At 43.4% G+C, this 21,428-nt stretch overlaps 1 protein-coding gene across 5 annotated transcripts in view; it reads right to left on the reverse strand.

Annotated features, from left to right (window-relative positions):
• Adtrp (androgen dependent TFPI regulating protein) overlaps positions 1-20,517 on the reverse strand; it is an 82,450-nt gene extending 61,933 nt beyond the window's left edge. For 2 of the 5 annotated variants that reach the window (XM_047559612.1, XM_047559611.1), the window contains exon 1: positions 20,310-20,511. Coding sequence is in view for 1 of the 5 variants with exons in the window: in XM_047559613.1 (XP_047415569.1) it covers positions 20,277-20,354 (78 nt within the window). In the remaining 4 variants the exon portion in view is untranslated. Of the gene's footprint in view, positions 1-20,276 lie in introns of all 5 variants that reach the window. The other 3 variants (XM_047559613.1, XM_047559610.1, XM_047559609.1) reach the window with 3 other exon arrangements.
• Positions 20,518-21,428: the final 911 nt, after the last annotated feature.

A 21,428-nucleotide genomic window follows, 5' to 3' on the forward strand; every position in this document is an offset into this window, starting at 1 on the left:
GTGATTCAGGTTTTGGGTGACATATTGCTCTGTACAAAATTCTGTGACCTGACCTAAAATTAGTAAAATAATAATGGCAGCTAATACTTTTATAGCACTTAACTATTTGCCAGACATCATTCCAAGGCCTTGCATGTTAACTCATTTAACTCTTTAAACTCCTCTATGAGGTTAGTACTGCCTTTGTATTCCTTGGCAGATGAGGAAACAAAGACCCAGACTGCTAAAAGGATGTGTCCAACAACGAGCTGTGTCTGTACTGTAATCAGTGAACCTGGAACGAAGAAACAAGGTCTGCTCTGCATGCCCCCAAGTCCCCTTTCCAATACTCTCGCCCTCTCTGCTGAGTCTCTTTTACTCCTTTATCTTTCCATCAGAAAATTCTCTCAAAAAAAGGATCAGAAATGTTTTGAAACTTGGTGCATATATGAGCTATCATGCTAGGTCTCCACAGGCATTTCTATTTTAGATATTGTTGTAGCTTTGGAGATTTTGCCCCTTTATACAAAAATCTCAAGAATAATTCTGCAGTTGGGTAAAGATTGAAGCCAAGATTGGAAGGGGTGGGGGGTGGATGAAGACCCACATCTCTGAAATGGGTGTGTCAAAACCTAGAGACTGGCCTTTATACTGCCAAGAAGGTTTTCCTCGTTCTTGTCTCAATGCCCACAGAGGAGAACTCTCATAAATATTGATGTGATCATTTATTTTGATTTGCAAGATATTCAGTGTTTGACATTAGCATCCAATTAATTGTTAGCATTTTAATAAATGGTAACCTAATACATACATATGAGGATTCAATATAAGAACTGAACTATGTAACTTTTAAACTCAACATCTGCATTTTCTTATAAGACTTTCCATAAAAGTGTTGCCAAATGGAGACTCTGGTCAGGTGCTGTGGTGCATGCCTGTAATCCTAGCAGCTAAGGAGACTGAGGCAGGAGGATCTCAAGTTTGAAGCCAGCCTCCACAACTTAGCAAGCTCCTAAGCAATCTAGCAAGACTCTGTCTCTAAATAAAGTTTTAAAAGAAGGGGCTGGGGATGTGGCTCAGTGGTTAAGCACCCCTGAGTTTAATTCCTAGTACAAAAAAAAAAAAAAAAAAAGGAGACTTTGGATTGTGAACACATTCACAACATAATTTGTACCCTTGGGTGAACAACCAGGTATATTTTTATGGAGCAGTTTGGCAGTCTGTCCCCTACCATGAAATCAGGTAGAGCTTTGGAGAAAAATTAATATCACCAATTAGCTACACAATATCATGAACTAATACATCTTAAGTGTGCTCCTTGCCTGTCTTTCTCCTTTCTTCAAGAATGTGGAAGGCTGATGTTGAGAAATGGAGAGAATTATTCACTATCTTAAATTAAAAGACAAATATAGCAGAAATTTAATAGTTTTACACTGGAAATATTAAAAATATAACCATAAGCATGTTTCATACTTTGATTTGCATAATACACATTTAACTTGACTAGTAAAAGTGATATTCTTAACAATTCTCTACCCTCTAGGGGACTGACGCACACTTGCTTAATTTCCCAAGTATTTATTGAGCAATTACTATTTGCAGGAGACTGGCTAGATGGTGGGGCATTCCTGAGGACTAAGAGAGACGAGACCCTTGTGGGGTGCGGTGGCGCACACTTGTAATCCCAGCTGCTCGGGAGGCTGAGGCAGGAGGATGGTGAGTTCAAAGTCAGTCTCAGCAAAAGCAATGTGCTAAGCAACTCAGTGAGACCCTGTCTCTAAATAAAATACAAAATAGGGCTGGGGATGTGGCTCAGTGGTTGAGTGCCCCTGAGTTCAATCCCTGGTACCCGCTCCCCCCAAAGAGAGAGAGAGAGAGAGAGAGAGAGAGAGAGAGAGAGAGAGAGAGAGAGAGAGATATGCAATCCCTGACCTCATAGAGTTGGTATTCTAGCAGGGGAGACAGATGCTAAGCAAGAACAAAGCCAGGTGTTAATTCGTAATTATGGAAACTTCTGCAAAGGGCAAACACAGGGGGATCATTGGAAGGAACAACCGATTCAGAGGTGGGTGGTTGGGGTGCAGGAAGGCAGCTCTCAGGAAGCCACGCTCAGTGCTGGCTCTCTCAACCCAGCCAACATGCTCTGACTGGTCTTCATGCCTCCTCAGTGACTCCTCTTTGCCAGGAACTCTGCGCTGGTGCTTCCCAGAGAACTGGTTCCTCACCGTTCTTCTCAAGGTGCACATTCACCCTAGTGATTTTATCCACGATCATAGTTTCAACCACCACCAACTCTAGTCCTCTAGATCAGGTCTTCTCTCCCTAGTCCTTCCAAGTTCAAATATATCTTCAACTCCCTGCCATTGAACATCCTCTGAATGAGGCAGACACACCTCAAACTCTAGGTGTCTAAAAAGGACAAATTTCCTTTCCCCACTCCTGGCCTTCTTGTCTGTTTCTCTGTCTTGGGTAATGGCTCCATCATCTCCCTGAGAGGCTGCCCCATCTTCTCTCTCTCCTTTATTCCCCAAGTCCAAATTCTGCCAGTTCAGGCTCAGAGAAGTCCCCTTCTTCCCATCCTTTCGAAAACTTCCGTGGTTCAAGTCTTCATCTCTTGCCAGTACCATGGCAACTGTCTCCTAATTGGTTTTCCTGAGTCTAGTTTTATCCCTTGGATCTTGCTTCACAAGGTTGGGGGATGTAATTCTTTCTGAAATGCTACATTTGTCCTTGGCTTATGTCCCTTTACCACATCAGCATCACCAACAGGATAATATCTGAGTTTGGGAATTTTAATACCCTCCTGCACCTGGCTGGGGTACTTTCTCCAGCCTCATCTTCTGTCTCACAATTGATGTTCCTTCTCGAAGGCCACACTGGCACAGCCTCCCACCCAAGCCTGGCCAGGTCACACCCAGGGCCTTTTCTCCTACTGTCTCCTCTTCCTGAGGGCCTCTCTTAACGAGTTTTTAACCGGTTATCTCAGAATCATCCTCCAAAATGCAGCCCAGCAGTTTCCTTCTCCAGTAACCCTTCCTGAACCTCTCCTCAACCAGGCCATGTTTCATAAACCCCCTTAATGCCTATGAATCTCTGCAAATTGCATGATGATTAGAAGGTCATCTTCTTTTTTTTTAAAGATGCCATTATCTCTTAAGATTCAGAGATGCTGTTTTTGAATTCCCAGAGCTTAGCAGAGTGCTGGGCACAGAGTAAACCCTTCTTAAATCTGTTGAATAAGAAAATAAATAACCTAATTTAAAAATGTGCATAGGACCTGAACAGATATTTCTCAAAAAACAAGAACAGAAATCAGAAAACAAAGACATAATGGACAACAGGTGTAAGAAAAGATGTTCCACACTATTAATCATCAGGAAGGGCAAGTTAAAACCACACGGAGCCATCACTTTATACCTGTCAAATGACTATTATCAAAAAGATCAACGAAAGTGAATATTGGTGAGGATGTGGAGAAAGGGGAACCCTAATACACTCTTGCACTGCTGGTGGGAATGTAAATTGGTACAGTCATGGCAGTAAAAAGTAGGGAGGTTCCTCAAAAAGTTAAAAATGGAACTACTATATGATCCAGAAATCCCGCTACTGGGTATGTACCCAAAGGAAACAAAATCAGAACGTGAAAGATACCTCCTCACTTTTAAGGTCATCGTACCATTATTCACAAGAGCATGACATGGAATCATCCTAAGTGTCAAACGATGGATCAATGGATGGAGAAAATGTGGTATATATGGGACAAATACTGGAACACTATTATTCAGCCTACAAAAGGAAAGGGATCCTGCCATTTGCAACTACATGGGTGAACCTGGAGGACATTGTGTTACATGAAATAAACCAGAGGTGGAAAGACTGATCTCACACCTGGAATCCAAGAAAGCCAATGTATAGAGGCAGAGAGTAGAAAGGTGGTTAGTGAGGGCGGGCAGTGAGGACAGGGGAAAGGATGTGACATTTCAGCGCAGAGGAATAAGTTCGAGAGATCTCTTCTACATCATAGGGACGTATAGTTAATAACAGTGTATTGTGTGCTTGCAAATTACATGAGTAGCCAGGCGTAGTGGTGCACGCCTGTAATTCCAGTGACTCAGGAGGGTGAGGCAGGAGGATCACAAGTTCAAGGCCAGCCTCGGCAACTTAGTAAGACCCTGTCTCACAAGAAAAAAAAGGGGGCAGGGCTGAGGATGTAGCTCAGTGGTGGAGCATCTTGGGTTCAATCCCCAGTACTGCAAAAAAAAGAAAAAGAAAAAAAAAATGCTGAGAGTAGATTTTAAGTGTTCTCACTCCAAAAAAGAAAAAAAAAAAAAAATTAAGAGTGTGAAGTAATGCATATGCTAGTTATCTTCATTTAGCCATTAGACAACATATGCACATTTCAAAACATCCTATTGTACACCAGAGATGTTCACAATTTTTATCAATTCAAAAATAAATAATTAAAATGAAAATATCTGTTGAATAAATGAATACATGAATGCTGGGCATACCTGTCTACTGAGCCCTGATGACAAGATGACTGTCTTATTCATTAAAAAACTATTAAGTTCAGAGTGTCCAGCAGGTGGATTCAAGGCAGGAAGCAGAATCCTAGGAGGAGTTAAGTCACAGGTAGCCTACGCCCTGGAAGAACTCACAGTCAAATGGTGAGACAGGTATAAAAACAAAAAATTATAGCATGATGTGATAAGTACTATAATAGAGGTATGCATAAACTACTAATGGAATCTAAATTATCCTGCACATTATTCTGTCATTTTAAATATGCAGAAGATGGAGCTACAGATAAATGCATTGCATAGACCAGGGGAGACTCCAGATTCCAGGCAGGAGAAGATAAAGCTTAAAGTCATCTCACAGAATACAGGAGTCACGGCACCAGCACAGATAAACATCTTGCCTGGTAGAGATAAAACCCACTTCCAGACCAGCCACCAAGGGACAGATACACAGTGCAGAGAGGGACCCTGGGCTCGAGTCTGAGCCTGGACATGTGGTACCACCTAAAGTCAGGCAGCCATCAGCCTCACTGGGGGTCAGTATGGTTTGGATATTAAATATCCCCCAAAGGCCAGTGTCGAAGGCTTGGTTACCAACCTGTGGGGCTACTGGGAAGTAGGAGATGGGGCCTCATGTAATAAAGTTAGGTCACTGGGGGCAGCGATGCACTTGAGGGGCATATAGGAACCCTGACCCCTTCCTCTTTCTGGCTCCTGGCCTCATGTCTTCTCACTCTCGTGTACTGTGCAGCCACAGGCCAAAGCAATATGGCCTAGTGACCGTGGACTTAAACCTCTGTAAGTGTCTGCCAAAATAAACCTTTCCTCCTTTAAATTAATTTGCTCAGGTATTTTGTCACAGTGACAGGAAACTGGCTAACATAGCGGTGAATTTCCTTATCTGTAATGGGGCTCAAGGAATCTAGAGGGGTGATCATTTTGCCGCCCAAAGGTGCAACATGAACTGAGCTAAGGAACTATTGAACTAGGGCTTCTGAAGAAATTGGAGGGAAGCCCTAAGCCCACACAGATACCCTGCCACACCCATGTATACCACAGAGCCGGCCACAGTGGAAGGTTCTGGAAGGTGATGATCACACATAAACAAGTGTATGCTGAAAAGGAAATGGGGATGTCTAGGCACAGAGTCCTTGAGATTATGGTGAACAGGTCTGAGGGAGTGTAGTTTCATTCTGACACAAGGGAGAGACTCCCCAGCTACTGTACTAAGCAAACAACTACCAATGAATTCCAATAATTTTAAGCTTCAAGACCAGATAAGCCGGCAGGACCAGTCCTTATCCACTCACCCTCTCAGCCTACAGAGACCTTCTGAAATGGTCCATTCCTCCATGGCCTCAGGAGCTCACTTAACTCGGTCTCTCTTTGGGGAAACAGTTTCACCATTAAATTCTCAGATGAGGGGACTGTCTGTCTTTGCAGGACCACTAGCCGATGCAGCCAAGAGGACTCTGAGTTCCTCAGCACAACACATGGTGTCTGGAAACTACAGATGTGAGTCAGAATTTGATGTTTGCTTGAATCGATTCTGCCACTGTGGTATTCTCGGGTATGCCCAGGGGGTCTCTTGGGCCTCCTGATTATTCTCTCCCAGCTCCGTTTGTATTTCCCTAAAAGCACCCGCTGTCTCAGAATTCATACCACATTCACTGCCTTCTGAAGCACCTCTCCCCAGGAAAAGGAGGTGATTCTGGAAACAGAAGTGTGTATGGGGCCCAGCTGAAGTCAAGGTGGAGGGAGACCAGGATCTTCCATCCCTGGGAGCCCTGATCCCCGCGCCGGATGAGGCGGTGGGTCTTTTGGGTTATTTGTGTCACATTCGAGAGCACTTGTTTTTCTCAGAGGCCACTGTGACTTCCCCGCTTTTCAAAAACTAGAACTTTCAGGAAAGGGCCCCGTCTGAAGTCTGCTTGGTGAGAACATGTGTGGGTTTCCAACCACCAAACGAAGCCAATGCCGAAGGGCAACAGGACTTGTTTTTTGAGTTGTTTTTTATTTTAGTATTTTTTATGAGTCTATAATAACCCTCTTCAACCACCACTTTGCCCATGCATTAGGAAAACTGATTCCCATCTGCCTTCCTCTTTGATCTCCAACTTTACTTTTACAGAGGAACGCAGTGTGTGGTCATCTTCCTAGACTCACTCGGGGAGAGAGAGCTCTCTGTCAGTAAGTTTTCAAGCTGCCTTTTGAGTTAAAAGGCAAAAGAACTCTTCCTGTTTACAAGCATGATATTGACTCACATTATTGAAAGAGTTTAGATTAAAGGAAAAAAACAAAGCTGGAGGTCTGTTAGTTCAACCTCTTCATCTTCCAGATGAGAAAATTAAAGTTCAGAGAGGTTGAGGGACTTGCCCCAAGTCACACAGCTATTACTGCAGGGGCAAGGACCAGAATGTAGATCTCGTAACAACTAGGTCAGTGTGCTTTCATGTTGTTGTTGTTGTTTTTTAATTATACTTTTTTTTTCTTTTATCCAAGTTCTAGGATTTTCAAGTGAATTTCTCTTGTGTGAATTAGTTTGTAAGTCACTTGATTATGTGAGATCTGATGAAGTTGTTAAAGAGAAACTGTCTGCCCAGAAAAACCATTTTTAGACTGTCAGATTTCACATTTTCTACATCTCTGGTAATCAGAAATGTGTAATTTTTCTCATAATGTAACTCAGGTATTTCAAAATAGACTTCTACATCCTGAATTAATCATTAAAATTCCAAAAATATTCGATATTGGCCAATCAGCACTTTCCAGTTTCAAGGCTTTGAAACTCTGGTGAGAAATTCATCATAAGGACAGAGTCAATTAAGCTCTGTTTTCTTTTAGCAGTCTATATAGAAAAACATGACTCTTGTGTAGTCATATACGTGAATGGCACTTTGTTGATTTTCAACCTAATGCTTCTATTATTTGTTGAAGAATTTGTTGAAGTCTCTAAAAATAATAACTATGGATTAGTTATCTCTCCTTTCAGCTCTATTAGTTTTTGCTTTATGTATTTTAAGACTCTGTTGTTTGGTTCATACACCTTTAGGATTGCTATGTCTTCCTGGTGGATTAACCATTTTAGGTATGTAATGTGCCTCTTTGTTGCTAGTAAGCTTCTTTGTTCAAATAAAGTATACTTCATGTTACATAATAAAACTATTCTTTTTTAAAATTAAGGCTTACAAAATATACATGATATTTCTCCACATAATTATTGCAGATTTTATAGCAATTTTTTTTGTTTGCAAAAAAGAGGTACTACCATTATATGAAGCATTTTTAAAAAATTGTATCAGTACTACTTACAAATCATTTATTATTAAATCTCTTTGGTGTAAGATTAGGAAGCATGGAAACACTTGTGAATATACATTAATGCAGTGGCTACGATTATGCTGTAAAACATGGTATTTTTCACTACTTTTACTGTCAATCTGTTTTGCTTAAATTAAAATGAGTTTCCTGTATACAGCATATAGTTGGAACATGTTCCATGGGTTGTATACAGTGGTCCAATATCTGCCTTACAATTGGTATACTTAGATCATTTATATTTAAGGTAGCTGTTGATAGGTTAGGACTCTTCCTCTGAATTACTTGTTTTACTGTGTTTCCTGTTTCTGATATCTCTGGTCTCACCTTCCTTCGTGCGACGTGAACACTTTTTAGAATTCCTTCCTGAGTTATTCATAGTGTCTCTGTATCTCTTGTACAGTTTTCCTAGTGGACGCTCCGGGTGTAACAACATATACGCGACCTATCGCATTCCCCAGATGCTGAAGTCTGTCCGCTTCCAGGGGTGTGGACTCCTCGCTTCTACTCCCTTTCAAACTTCACAGCCTGGACTCTCAGCTGGTGCTCTTATTTTTGTACTTGTTATTAAGTATCATGCATGAAACTCGTGAGAAGAGCGAGTCGATCACTGTTCCATATTTCTGTCCCTTGCATAGTTCCTCTGTCTCTCCTAAGGCTTTAGATCTTTTATCGTCTTCCAGGCTGAGTGACTTCCTTTCACTCTTCTTTAAGGGTAGGTCTGCTAGTTCCCTTCACCTGGGAGTGTCGTTATTTACCTTTGACTTCTGAAGAAAAGCTTCGTAAGATAGAGGGTTCGTCCTGGGCTCTCCTAGCCCTGGCTGTGGGCTGCACCATCCTTTCGGCCCCTGGAGTCTCAGGGGTGAAGTGTACAGCTATTTCCATTTGTGCTTCCCAAGGTTAAGGTGTCTTTTGGGAGGCTGCTTTCAGAAGTTCGTTTTTAGTTTTCGGAAGTTCAGTGATGGTGTGCTGAGCCATATTTGAAAATATTTCAGTTTCTTAAATCTGTAGGTTTATGCCTTTCACCAAATCTGGGGAGTTTTCTTCCATGATGATTTTTTTCAAATGCTCTTTCAACAGCATTCTTCCTCTGTTCTCCTGTGGGACTCCCAGGATGTGACTTTTTTTCCTCTTTTTTTGGTTTCTCACCAGTCCCCTCTTTTTGTTTTTGTTTTGTTTTTGGCCTAGTTTTTTCTGATTTTTAGACTGGCAAATGCCATCCATGTACATGGAAGTTCTTTGATTCTGTGCTCTGTGTTTCCATTCTGCTATGTGAAGTTGTTATTTCTGTTATTATGATTTTCTCAGTTCTATAATCCCCCTTGGGTCTTTTTTATAACTTCTATTTCTTTACTGATATTTTCTATTTTTCAGTTATTTCAAGAGATTCATAATTGGTCATTGAGCTTTGTTTTCATAACTGCCTTAAAGTCTTCACTGGATAAATCTAGCATTCGATTCATCTATGTTATGTTAATTGATGGCCCTTTTTGTTGTTGTCATTCAAGATGTTATTTTTAGCTGGGCAAGGTGGCTCATGCCTGAAATCCTAGCAACTCAGCAGGTTGAGACAGGAGGATCACAAGCTCAAGGCCAACCTTAGCAACTAAGGGAGACCCTGTCTCAAAATAAAAAAGGCTGGGGTATGACTCAGTGGTAGAGTACCCCTGGGTTAAATCTCTAGTATCTAATGATAATAATAATAATAATAATAATAATAATAATAATAATGTGATATTTCCTCATTCTTGACATGATAGCTGTTTTTTAATTATATTTTGGACATATTGGCTATTGTCTTAGGAGACTCAATGTTACATTTGAATCTTGTAATTTAGCAGTTAGTCACCCTGCACAGGGATCTTGATCTGACTTTTATAGGCCAAGGGTCTGATGATAATTAAATTTTCTGAGCCTGTTAACAATACTATTTTGACTGACTTGACTTATTGGTGCCACAGGGCCCCCTAGTATAACAACCAACACTGTCTCCGACATTACCAAAAATTCCTCTGGGGAGAAAATCACTCCTAGTTGTGATCCACAAGGCTGAGGGGTGCACTTTGGGATCTTCTCCATGTTTTCAGGCTTTAGCCCCTTCCCTGGGGAGAGGAAAAGACTTTCTTTGCCTTCTCCTCCATCTGCCCACTCTTGCACTCGATGACGATGCTGATAAGTGGATCCTATCATAGGGCAGGATTGGATTTCCCGCATAATCCAACTCAGATTAATCCAGCCCTTAATGAACAAGTGGCCTTTATTAAGGAATTGCAGCTATCGGATTTCAAAGTGAAATCTTTCTAGAATCAAATACATACACTTACATTCAGAGGTAAGATAGGCTTGCCAAAGATCATTATCAGATACATCCTTTATCGCTTGTTAGTTGGTTTTCTTATTTCTACATTGCTGAAATGACATCACGTGACCTTTCGAAAGTTTTTGCTTTTCTGCTTGGAAACATGGGGTAGTGTTTCATAAAAACAAGGAACAGGTTGTGGGGCTTGTAAAAATCCCCTTATCTTGAAAAACAAAAACAAAAAGGTTTAAAAAAAAAAAAAAAGACCTACCTGATGGTTCACTGCAGAGTTGTTTTGGTTGATCATTTACTGCCTGTGAATAAAAATGCTGTCCTGAACCTGCGTGGAAGAGAAGGAAGCCTTACGGGTCACTGTTCACAGGAAGGTCTCACCTGTTGGCCCCTTTGGCTTTTCTGCTCCCCATGCAGTCACTATTCTTGCACGTTAATTATTCATCTGGAACAGCTTCACGTCCCTTGGTTGGTCGGGGCTTGTGTATGCTCACTGAGTGTCTTCCATCAGTCTCCTCCAGAGTGCTAATGGTGTTTTTGGCTACTAAAACTGATCTCAATTTGTTTTATGGGTACCCCAAATGCATGACATAAAAGAATAACAGCCCCTCTTTCTTATCTTTGCTAAAGTAGAGTTCTTTGAACATGGTCTGCTGGGGATCAGGATGCTGTGCAGATTGTGAGCTGCCGGCACAGAAGTACCACTGGTTATCAACTGGTGAGAGCAGCCGGGTCCTGGCCCTCAGCTCCAGCCCCCAGTCCCTTGTCCACCGTGTCTTGAAAGATATCACAGCTTTTTCCATGACATTCTGCCGTTTCCTTCCTCTCTCTCCACCTTCTAAGACTCAGAAGGAGCCATGTTAAAAGGACTTGGAAGAAGCCTATGTCCAGAGGAGATGAAGTGTAACTACTGGACTTCAAGACTGTTCTCCAGTACCAAGGCCTTCTCACCGACGAACTTACTTGAATTGCTGGGGAGCTGATGTTTTTTCTGTTTTGAGAGGCTCAGCTCTCTTTTTTCTGTTTTGAGAGGCTCAGCTCTCAGCAGCACTGTGTCAACCCTCCAATTACCAAAGTCACCCTCCCTACTTTTGTGGCAAGGGATAAATAAATAAATAAATAAATTTGTATAAATGTATTTAAATAAATAAATCTGTTTTTCCCTAGTCTTTGGCTTTTTAGTGGAGTTAGCATGAGCATCTGGCTGTTATTTCAAAGCCAGCATTGGCTGCAGAGCTAAGAGAGAAGATTTTGGATCTAGAAGCCAGGGATACAGTTTCCACCTGGGTGCTGAGGCTCTGTCCTCTACAGTCCCCGACATCCTCTTTGGAACGCTAAGAGGGAAAGGAGGACAGAGGAGGTGTTTGCAAGGGCTCTCAATTGCCTTCTGTTATTTAAATGAGGCTGCTACCTGCAGTTCAAATTTGGCTTCTGAAAAAGTATGGACTCCAAAATGAAGTGAGGGAAAATGTTTCCACCAAGTGGCCCTCAGGGTGAGGTCCGACATCAGAGCTTCCTGCTGCCCATCCTGGGTGAGTTCTTCCCACTGTGTGGCCAGCGGTGAGTGAGTGAAACTTGGTGTCTCAGTCTCCTCCGCTGTGAAATGGGAACGACAAGAGCACACACCTCAGAGCACGCTGGGCAGACGGAGAGAGGCAGGGGCTGAGGTGGTGAGCACCCAAGGTGCACTAGGTTTTACGACAGGAAGTACTTGGAGAACATTTCTCTGTACAGCCTCCAACTGGTCTGAGCACCCACGTGGCCCACAACTAGTACCTCATTTCTAGGAAGTGTTTGTGAGAGCAACTTCTGCCGTATGTCTTTGGAGAAGAGCCTGGTGGAGGGTCCAGATCTATCAGTAGCCTTTCTCTTGCTAGGAACCTGAATGCTTTCCAGAAGACCTTGGGTGGGAACAATTTCTAAACATATTTCGCAGTTGTCTGAAGACCAACATTAGCTTTCAAACTGAAGACAAATCTTTACTCTCATTCTGGGGCTTTCCATTGAGACGATAATGACCCAGAATTTCCCACTAGCCCCTACTAAGTTTCTTAGGAATTGAAAAGGGCAAGTGAAATTGACCTTAAGTATCACCAACTTTCTGAGAGAGAGAGAGAGAGAGAAAGAATGTCTCCTTGGGGTGGGAATAAATTCATGCAAGTAAGGGACGAGGTCAAGAACAGACAACACTCAATGTTAAGCTGATGCCCCTGTTTTAGCCAAGATGAAGACTACATGATAATTTGAAGTATCTTCTGGTTAATAGAAAAAAATCATCTATTTTTCAAATCTTTAAGCCTCGGAAAACTGATTTTGAATGCACAGCCCCGATATTGTCTGCTTAGAAGAAGTTTCTTCTCCAGAAATCTGGTGGTAGGAAAGACTGTTAATCAATGGAGGAGGGAAACGTGCGTGAACTACATAGCCCCGGGGAAGCCTGCTGTATCTTGGGGAGCACTTTCTGTTTGAGGAGGGAAATGGCTCTCGTAGCCTCAACCATCACAGAAAGGGGAAAAAAAGAGGTGCTGTGGAAGCTGCTTGGTACTCCAGTTTCTCTTCCCCTGCACTCCCATCTGTGGCTCGGTAGAGGGACAATGGGCAGCTGGGGGTGGCACTTTCTAGTCCCACAGAGGAGAGGATTGCTGGGCCTGCCCCCAGAACCCCTGAGAGGGTGCTGTGTGGGCTCCATCCGTGAGCTCCTGCTGAACAAACCAGAGCAGAACATTCCAGCTTCCCACCCAGGATGAGGGGCATGGACAGAATGTTCATGTCTCCTCCCCGTCATCCATATGTTGAAATTCCATTCCCCAGTGTGATGGTGTTTGGAGATGGGACTTTGGGAGGTGATTAGGACAGGAAAGCAGAGTCCTCGTGATGGGATTAGCACCCTTGGAAGAAGAGACACTTGAGAGCTTGCTGCTTCTTTCTCCACCACAGGAGGATATCAGTAGGAAGAAAGGCTGTGCCAGGAGGAACCAGTTAGACTGGCCCCTCGACCTCTGACTGCCCAGCCCCCAGGCCCGAGAAACAAATGTCTGTTGTTCAAGCTCCATGATGTATAGTATTTTTGTTAAAGTCATCTGAATGACTAAGACAAGGAGCATACCAGCTCCCAGTTTCCTCTGTATCCTGAGAGAGAAAGAGGCTTTGTGGGTGACATAGGAAGAACAGATGGTGGACCCATTTGGCTTGGTGAAACCAAGTGAAGATCAGAACTAAAGGCTCCTTCATCTACCTGAGAAAAGGAATGGAATAAGGAAAGAAAGGGAATTTACCCCTTGAAGAAATAAACCTGTCATTATTAGCTATTGGCCATTTAAATTCATTGTAATATATGATTTCATTAATTTGTTAAATACATCATCCTTACAAATAAAAATAAATGCTAACATAGATTAAGCATACCAATGGCCCAAGCAGGTACTTTGTACAAAATCTCTCATTGTTTTCTTCTTTACATTATCCTAAAGCAAGAATTATTGTGCCATCTGACAATTGTGAAAGTCACATGTAAGAACAGGAATGGTTAAATAACTTTGCCCAAGGACACGCAATGAATAAATGACAGAACTTGGACTTAAAGCCATTGTTATCTCACTCAAAAACCCATTATCCTATGAGGACTCTCTGCACTACCTTTGCAACTGTTCAAAAAACCTAACTTACCCTGAAATAAAAGACTTATTTAAAAAAATTCATGACCTACATTGCTCTACTATGTTCTCTTTCCAAATAACACATCAGAGGGTTTTCCTTTGTTGAAATGCTAACTTTCTTAGAACTCTTGAAAAACAGAATGTCTTATTTTCATATCCATATTCCTTCCAGCATCTACATTCCCCAAGTGTTGTCCTTGTACTTTTCCATGTAAAGCATCTAAAATGGAGCTGGTCACTTGGGACGCTCCTAATAAGTGTTGGCTGTCATCATTACCATCATCATCGTCACCATCACCACCACTACCAACCCCTCTACCTTGACAAGTCCTCATTCCTTCAATCTGTACTTGACATATCAGTAAACATGTGTGGACCCCACCAGGCAGTGAGCAGGACCTGGAGTAGGTGTTCAATAGCCTTTTCTGAAATGAATACATCCCTGTGCTCACAATTCAATTTTTTTAGCAATGAATCTTCAACAGTCATTTTGTCTCTGTTTCTGTTTTTAATTTGCCTTTGCCCTGGGGGAAGAGGAACGTTGCCAGAGCGTTGTCCCCTCCATGACTCTTGACCACTGTGTAGCTTCCATCCAGCCAATGCTTGGGGTCGGGATGCAAAGGACTTCAAGTCCCGTTCCAAGCGTGGTACTCCTCAGGAATATCCTCCCTTCGCTCTATCTCGCTTAGATCCAGCTATCCTCTCTGCTGTGCTGAACATCAAGGGAAAAGCTGTCAGTGGGAACAGAATTAATGTGACCTTTATGCTCTACGGACACAATTTTAAAGGGGCCAAATGGTCTTCTCTTGCTGCTTTGTTCAATGTTCCTTATGCCTGTGCACTTTTCCACTAAATGCCAACAAGTGTTTATAAATTCCTGGGCTCTCAGAAGATGGAGGGCACAGACCCAGAAACTTGATGCCAATTCTGCAAAGCCAACCTTGTCCCTGCAGCTTTGCTGACCCATCGCACTCTGTGTGTTCACTGAGGTGGTGGCCTCGTCACATGAGCTTATTCAGCATTTGATGAGGGCACTGTTTTAAAGGACACTAGCTCTAGAAATGGCAGGAAGTACCCTCTAAGCTCAGCAGTATCTGCCAGATTTTTCTGCCATGATGGGGGTTTCTGTTTCTGTGTTGTCTGGTATGGAAGTTACTAGGCACATGCAGTCAGTGAGCCCTAGGAATGTGCTAGGGCATGAGGAACTGGATTTTCAATTTTATTAATTTTATTCTTTTTAAATTGATTTGGATTTAATTAGCACCATGTGGTGGGTGGCTACCGTCTGGGGCAGTGGAGCAACTTGAGGTGATAAGTCATCTCAGTTTACCCAGGACTGAGAGGTTTCTTGGTCTTCAGGGCTAAACCTAAACAGTTTCAGACAAACGGGGACAGCTGGTCACACTAAAGTGGATCCCTTTCTAAAATATTTTGGATTTTTGGAAATGACAATTAGACATGAGGCAGTTGTGGTATAGACTAAAAGGAAGAGAAGGGCAGAGACGGCTAAAGAACCAAACTTTCTTTCTCCAGTAAAACACAGGAAGTGTGAATTGATGAGACAGGGGTTTGATCCTTATGACTGAATCAGTCTATGTAAAGCCCCAGTAAAAATCTGAAAAGCACTCACAGGAACTGCCCTCAGTCCACTTCCAGAGCCCAGCAGTAACTGACGTGAATCCCCCTGGAGAACAAAAGGCTACAGACAGTTCACTGCAGTCCAAGTGCCTTGAATTCCTGATCCCGGCTGAAAATGTGGGTAAGAGCCACCAGAGATGTATCGGATATCATCTTCCCAGTGAAAGCATCTGTGTTCCCACATCTCATCTACCTGCCAAACCAGAGCCTGAAACACGCCACTAGAATAGATCCCTTTGAGCTCAGAGTGGTCCTCCATCAGAACACAAACATCTTCTAAGGCAGTCCTAGCCAACTACGTATCAGTACCATACTGTAATTTTTTAGTGCTCAAATTGACCTCAAATATCAAGATCCTGAAGAAATGAAATAAAACAATAGTCTCAAAACCACTTGTGAATACACATCCTCATCATTAATACTTTTGAGTCATGTTCCCTGATGGGCATGCTTGCTGGTAATTATGGTAAAACCATAGATTAATAAAGCATATTTTTGTATTTTAAAGAAGAATCCTGCCATTACTTTTTATTTTGTATTATTTACACTTTTATTTTGTTTTATTTACACATCTCTGGAACATTGGACCTACATGAGCACCTATGTTAAGTTATAAGACAAGTCTCCCTTATCAGAAACGCTGGGGACCAGAAGTGCTTTGGATTCCAGATTTCTCCAATTTTGGAATATCTGCATAGATTTTAATGGTTGAGCATTTCTAACCTGAAAATCTGATATCTGAAACTTTTTGAGCATCTTGTCAGTGCTCAAAATTTCCGATTTTGGAGCATTTCCAATTTCAGAATTTCAAATTACAGATGTAATTATGAATATATACAGACACAGTTGCTGAGATAAATATGAGATTGAAATCGAGCCCTTCAGGCTAGTTTTGGTTTTTGTTGTTCTTGTTGTCTTGCTTTGTTTTTGTATATTTTTTAAGGAACGCTTTTATTTAGAATGTTTCTGGCCAAACGTCATTGTGCCTAAGAATTACTTGGGAATCTTGTTTAGAAAACAGAATTCTCCATCCCGCCCTGTGAGATTCTGCTTTAATTTGTCTGAGGAAGGGTCAAGAATCAGCATTTGCAATCAGACTCCTCCCTCAACCCCATGCAGGCTGTCCAGGATCAGGCTGTGTTGGCACCCCCAAAACTATGGAAAGAGTAGAAATGGTTGATCATCAAAGCAACCTTGACCCTGAGTAATACCATCCAGGCTTTATGACCCAGTAACCACTGCTCAGTAAATAGGATCTTCGTCTTGGAGCTGATAGGAACCAATAGAGCAAGGGGGAGGAGGGCGTGGTGTGGGCGTGGCGTGGGCGTGGCCTGAGCGTGGCGTGGTGTGGGCGTTGTGCAGGTGTGTGCAAATGCACCACCATGCTTCCAGGTACGAAACTAAACACTTAGTATTGGTCTTCCTTTTCTCTATTGAAGAGGGAGCTTGTTTTGAGTATGCCTATTTTTAATAAACTAAAGACTTTGTAAAGTACACCTGGTAAATCTTATATCTTCAAAGAATTGTTTCTAAATTCGGGTCTCATTAATAGACGTGTCATTTTTTTTTTTTTTCCCTCCTCAAAGAAGAATTGTTTCAATTGCACTTCTTGGTTCATGGTGTTCACAGTGAAACCTAGGTCAAGTGTGAATCTTGATCCTTGGACAAACTTATTACTGGACACCCAAAGAAGAATTCAAGTACTCTGTGATATCCAACTGAGGGTACATTTTGCTACTTTGAAAAGACGAGTTACATAATTTGCAGGGAGAAGCTTGGACAATTTATTTCCTAGAAGGCTTTTAAGGTCCAGTAAATATACTCTACGTAGGTGCTCCTACACAGGACATCCTCAACATACTCAATTCTGCCTGTACCCTGGTGTGAAAACAGGGTGCTAAAGGTAAGACTCTAGATAGAAATAAAAGAACAAATCAGCACAGATTCTTCATATAAAGTTCCAGTGCAGTTTTTTAAACTTTTACCATTCTCATTTCTTGTGAGAAATGATTTTAAAAGAATGATCTTGAAAAGTCAATAAACATAATTGGTCAGATAATTTAATTTCTTTCTCTTTGCTAATAGGAAATTCACTTGGCAAAGTACAGCAAGCATGTGGGAGCCAGGCATGGTGGTGCACATCTTTAATGCCAAATACTAGAGAGGCTGAGGCAGGAGGATCACAAGGTCAAGACCAGCCTCAGCAACTTAATGAGGCTAGATCTCAAAATAAAATCAAAAGGGCTGGGGGTGTGGCTCAGTAGTAGACAGTTTGGATTCCATCCCCAGGACTGCCAAAAATAAATAAATAAATAAAAGGAAAAGAAAAGAAAAGCAAATATGTTTGTACTAAGCACATTCTGCTTGTCTAACATATTGTGTACAATTGTGCACTGTGATCACTTTGAAATGCTCCCTACAGACTGTGTCATGAAAGACCATGGTAGCGAGTTTCAGGCAGACCCATATGATGTGAGAAAGGTGGATCTCCTGTCACTCCATTTCAAGTAATTAAAGTTTGGATCTTTAGCGTCCTCCCAAAAGCTTATGTGTTAGACAATGCAGGAATGTTCAGAGGTGAGATGATCAGATTACAAGAGCTGTAACCCCATCAGTGGATTAATCCACTTGATAGATTAATAAGTTGCATGAACTACTGGGTGGTAACTGTAGGCAGGCAGGGTGTGACTGGTGGAAATAGGTCACTGGGGGAATCTTTGGACTTTATCTTGTCTCCCGCCCCAGCAGCTTTCTTCCACTCCACCCTTTCACCCATGATGTTCTGCCTCATCTCAGGCCCAGAACAATGGAGTCAGCAGACAATGGACTGAACCTCTGAAACCATGAGCCCCAAATAAACTTTTCCTCCTCTGAGCTGCTCTTCTCAGGTATTTTGGTCACAGTCACAAAAAATTGACTGACACAATCCTCAAGTGTAAATGTGTTATCATTTACTCATTGAAATCTCGTTAGTCTTCAGAAGCAGTATCTTGGAGATTATTTTAATAAAATCATGGGATTTCTGACCAGGGATCCCTGAGATTTTCTACTTTGGTTCCACAGGAAGATCTAGCAGGAAGGATGTGCCTACAAAGTTACATGATACAGTGTCCCCTCCTGTTGCTCTTGGGGCGCCCCTATCTCTGTTGCCTCCTTGCTTCTGAGGCTATCATACACCATGGTCACAACCCATCCCTCCTCTCTCCTGTGTCCTCTGTATGGTGTTCAGTGTTTGCCAGGAATCTCTCAGCTAATTTACTCCCCTGCTGGTGGGACATCTAAAGAACTGTGATGGGTATAGCAGATACATATCAGGCTTGGCCGAACGGCATGATAGAGTAGTCGGTGATTTCCCTGTTAGTTCGGAGTGTATGAGGGGACGCCCTTCTCTCCCTTCATCCCCACCTACCACTCCCAGCTGGTTCCCACAACTCTAAAAGACTAGGTACTACAACATGTAAAAATATCTGAGATGCTGAGAAGCCCTGCAGACAGGGCTGGGCTGAAATCTGTAAGTTTTCTTCTTTCTCAGGGGATAGGAAAGACTTCTCCTGACTATAAAGACAAGGATAAAGTAGAGTTAGCCTCCTGGGCTTTGAAAGGGAGAAAGATGGGGGACAGAGGCATTTTCTGAATGACGAGGCATTCGCCTTGCCAGGGGTGACTCATCATGGGTTCACATGGCACGGCTTATCTGGAGAGGTGGGCGTGGCCCACTGAAATCATGCACTGAGGCTGCAGGTGGCAGGGCACACCTGGGCTTGCTTTGATCTGAGTCTTATCTGGAGGACCTGTGGTCTAGGTTTTCCAGAGTCACTCAGCAGCCGCACCTGCCAGGCCTGGTGTATTTTACCAGGGGCCTTCTGACAGCATGAGCCCCATATTGACTGGCTAATCTACTAGTGACTTCTATGGCTGAAAGTTCAGAAAAGTGTAGGCTTGATTAAAGGAGGAGAAGCAGTGCCAGGCAAGTCACTAGGAGGGTTCGGAGACACGTCTGCTGTCACCTCCCCCTCTCCCTCCCTTCCTACCATCCCCGGAGATGGAGCCCAGGGCCTCAGGCATGCAAGATAAGAGCTCTACTACTGAACTTTATCCCCAGCCTGGTTCTGCAGCTTCTGCCTGCAGGTTGTGTGGCCCCATCTGCCATGCTCAGTGCCTAAAGTAGCCAGAAAGTACCACCTGCCCCAGGAGCTTTTGCAGAAATACCCACAGGCAGTTGGAAAATCTTCAGGATCAAAACAGGAAAAAAATAAATTGCCCTGCATAGTATTTAAATTCAGAGGCAGGCAACAGGAAGGGAAGATAATTTGGCACTTGGCATTTGGATTCCAACTCATATGGTGGGCAGGAGGCTCCCAGCAACCCTCTTCATCCTTGACCAAAGCAGTTAATGGTATTAAACGTTTTCGTGTGATTTCACACTCAGCTATATTTGAGTAGACATGTGGCAACCATTTATTGGCACACGGGAGAAACGTTCGGAACAACCAAGTGGCAGTTCTGAGAAGCTACCGGAATCCACCTCCCTGGCGCACACCTCCAAGCCCTCACCCTCTGGGTACCGTTTCTCCGCACACTGATGATCCTCACGTGCTGACCTCTGCATGCCTGCATGGGATGCACCCGGGCCGCCCGCATCTCCTTCCGAGGAAGATGCAGAACTGGAGCCCAAGCTTGACTTCCGGTGGACCAGGGGATTTCCAGGCCCAGATCACCACTTCACTAAGACAACTCCAGCTGGGCGATCAGAAGCACTCTGTGGCAGTGGAGGGCCACATGGTCCCCTCCCAGGGCCACTCAAGCCACCTCTGCATCCAAGCCAGTCGTTGGGTAGGGAGGAGGGACACTCACCTGCCAGCTATTTCCCGAAAGGCTTGGCCTCACCTTATAGGACTTCCTTGGAATGGCTGTCTCCCAGAGTAGCGTCATCAGGACTGAGGATGACAGACAGCTCTTAGCAGGTCTCCCTCGGGGGTTGGTGAAAACTCATTTTGCTTATGAAAGAGCAAGAAAGCTGGCTGGGGGTGGGAGAGCCTCTCAGGCTGGCTGGCTGCTGGGAAGGCCGACCAAGGTGAGCAGGCACATACCTGAGTGGTGCGTAAGGCAGCAGTGGCTGTCGGGAACCCGGGCGAGGTCGCTGGCAAGAGCCACATTTTTTTTTTTTTCTGGTGAGTGGGAGTTCAGAGGCCCCTCCCTCCACTATTGGCACCATCTCCCTGGAGAAGGCGTGTGCGGGATTGGGAAATGGAGGAAGGGCGTCCCAGGGTGTAAGTACGTGTGAGCGCCTGTGTGGGCGTGGGCGTGTGCAAACGCAGTAGCAGTTTTCCCTCTGTGACCTCAGAACTGGTTTTCCTTTCATGACACTTGGATTTTACAAGAGGTTACAAGAGCTGTGGGGTTTTCTCCCATGAAGTGGCATGAGTTAGCTGTGCTTTTCACAGCGCCTTGTGGAAAGATGCTGGAATCCTCTTTTATTCCCAAACAAAATCTTATCCCAGAGTCCCAAATTATAGAAGACATCGAAGCAGAGCTGCTCCGGTTGGAGTGTGTGCTGCCCCCCAATCCAAGCCCCCTTCTGAGCCTTCTCTCCGTGGCCGGCAAAGTTCAGAGGCACCCATGTGGGCTTGGCTCTCCAGAACAAAACTGAACAGACCTGTGGGTGAGTCCAAAGAGGTCTGTCTTTCAAGTCAGACAGGCCTGGATTTGGACCCTGTGAGCAGCGAGGCTTCTAACAGTTCATTAACATATTTGGACCTCAGTTTCCTAATTTCTAAGATGGAAGTCATGTTGGGAGTCATGTCACAGGGCAGCCAGGACAGGAGGGAAGACAGAAGGCATGTGGCACCAAGTCTGGCACATAGGGTCCTGATGCAACTCACTGTTGTTGGTGACTTCCCGGAAGCTTTGGGCATGAGCTGCCTTTCAGAGACCAGAAGAGAAAGGAGATTTCTGCATGCTCAGAACTCCACAGCTGTTATTATTCTATTTTCCCAGCAGCATCTG

The sequence above is a fragment of the Sciurus carolinensis genome, chromosome 7, assembly GCF_902686445.1.
Source record: "Sciurus carolinensis chromosome 7, mSciCar1.2, whole genome shotgun sequence".
In the NCBI taxonomy this organism is placed as follows: domain Eukaryota; kingdom Metazoa; phylum Chordata; class Mammalia; order Rodentia; family Sciuridae; genus Sciurus; species Sciurus carolinensis.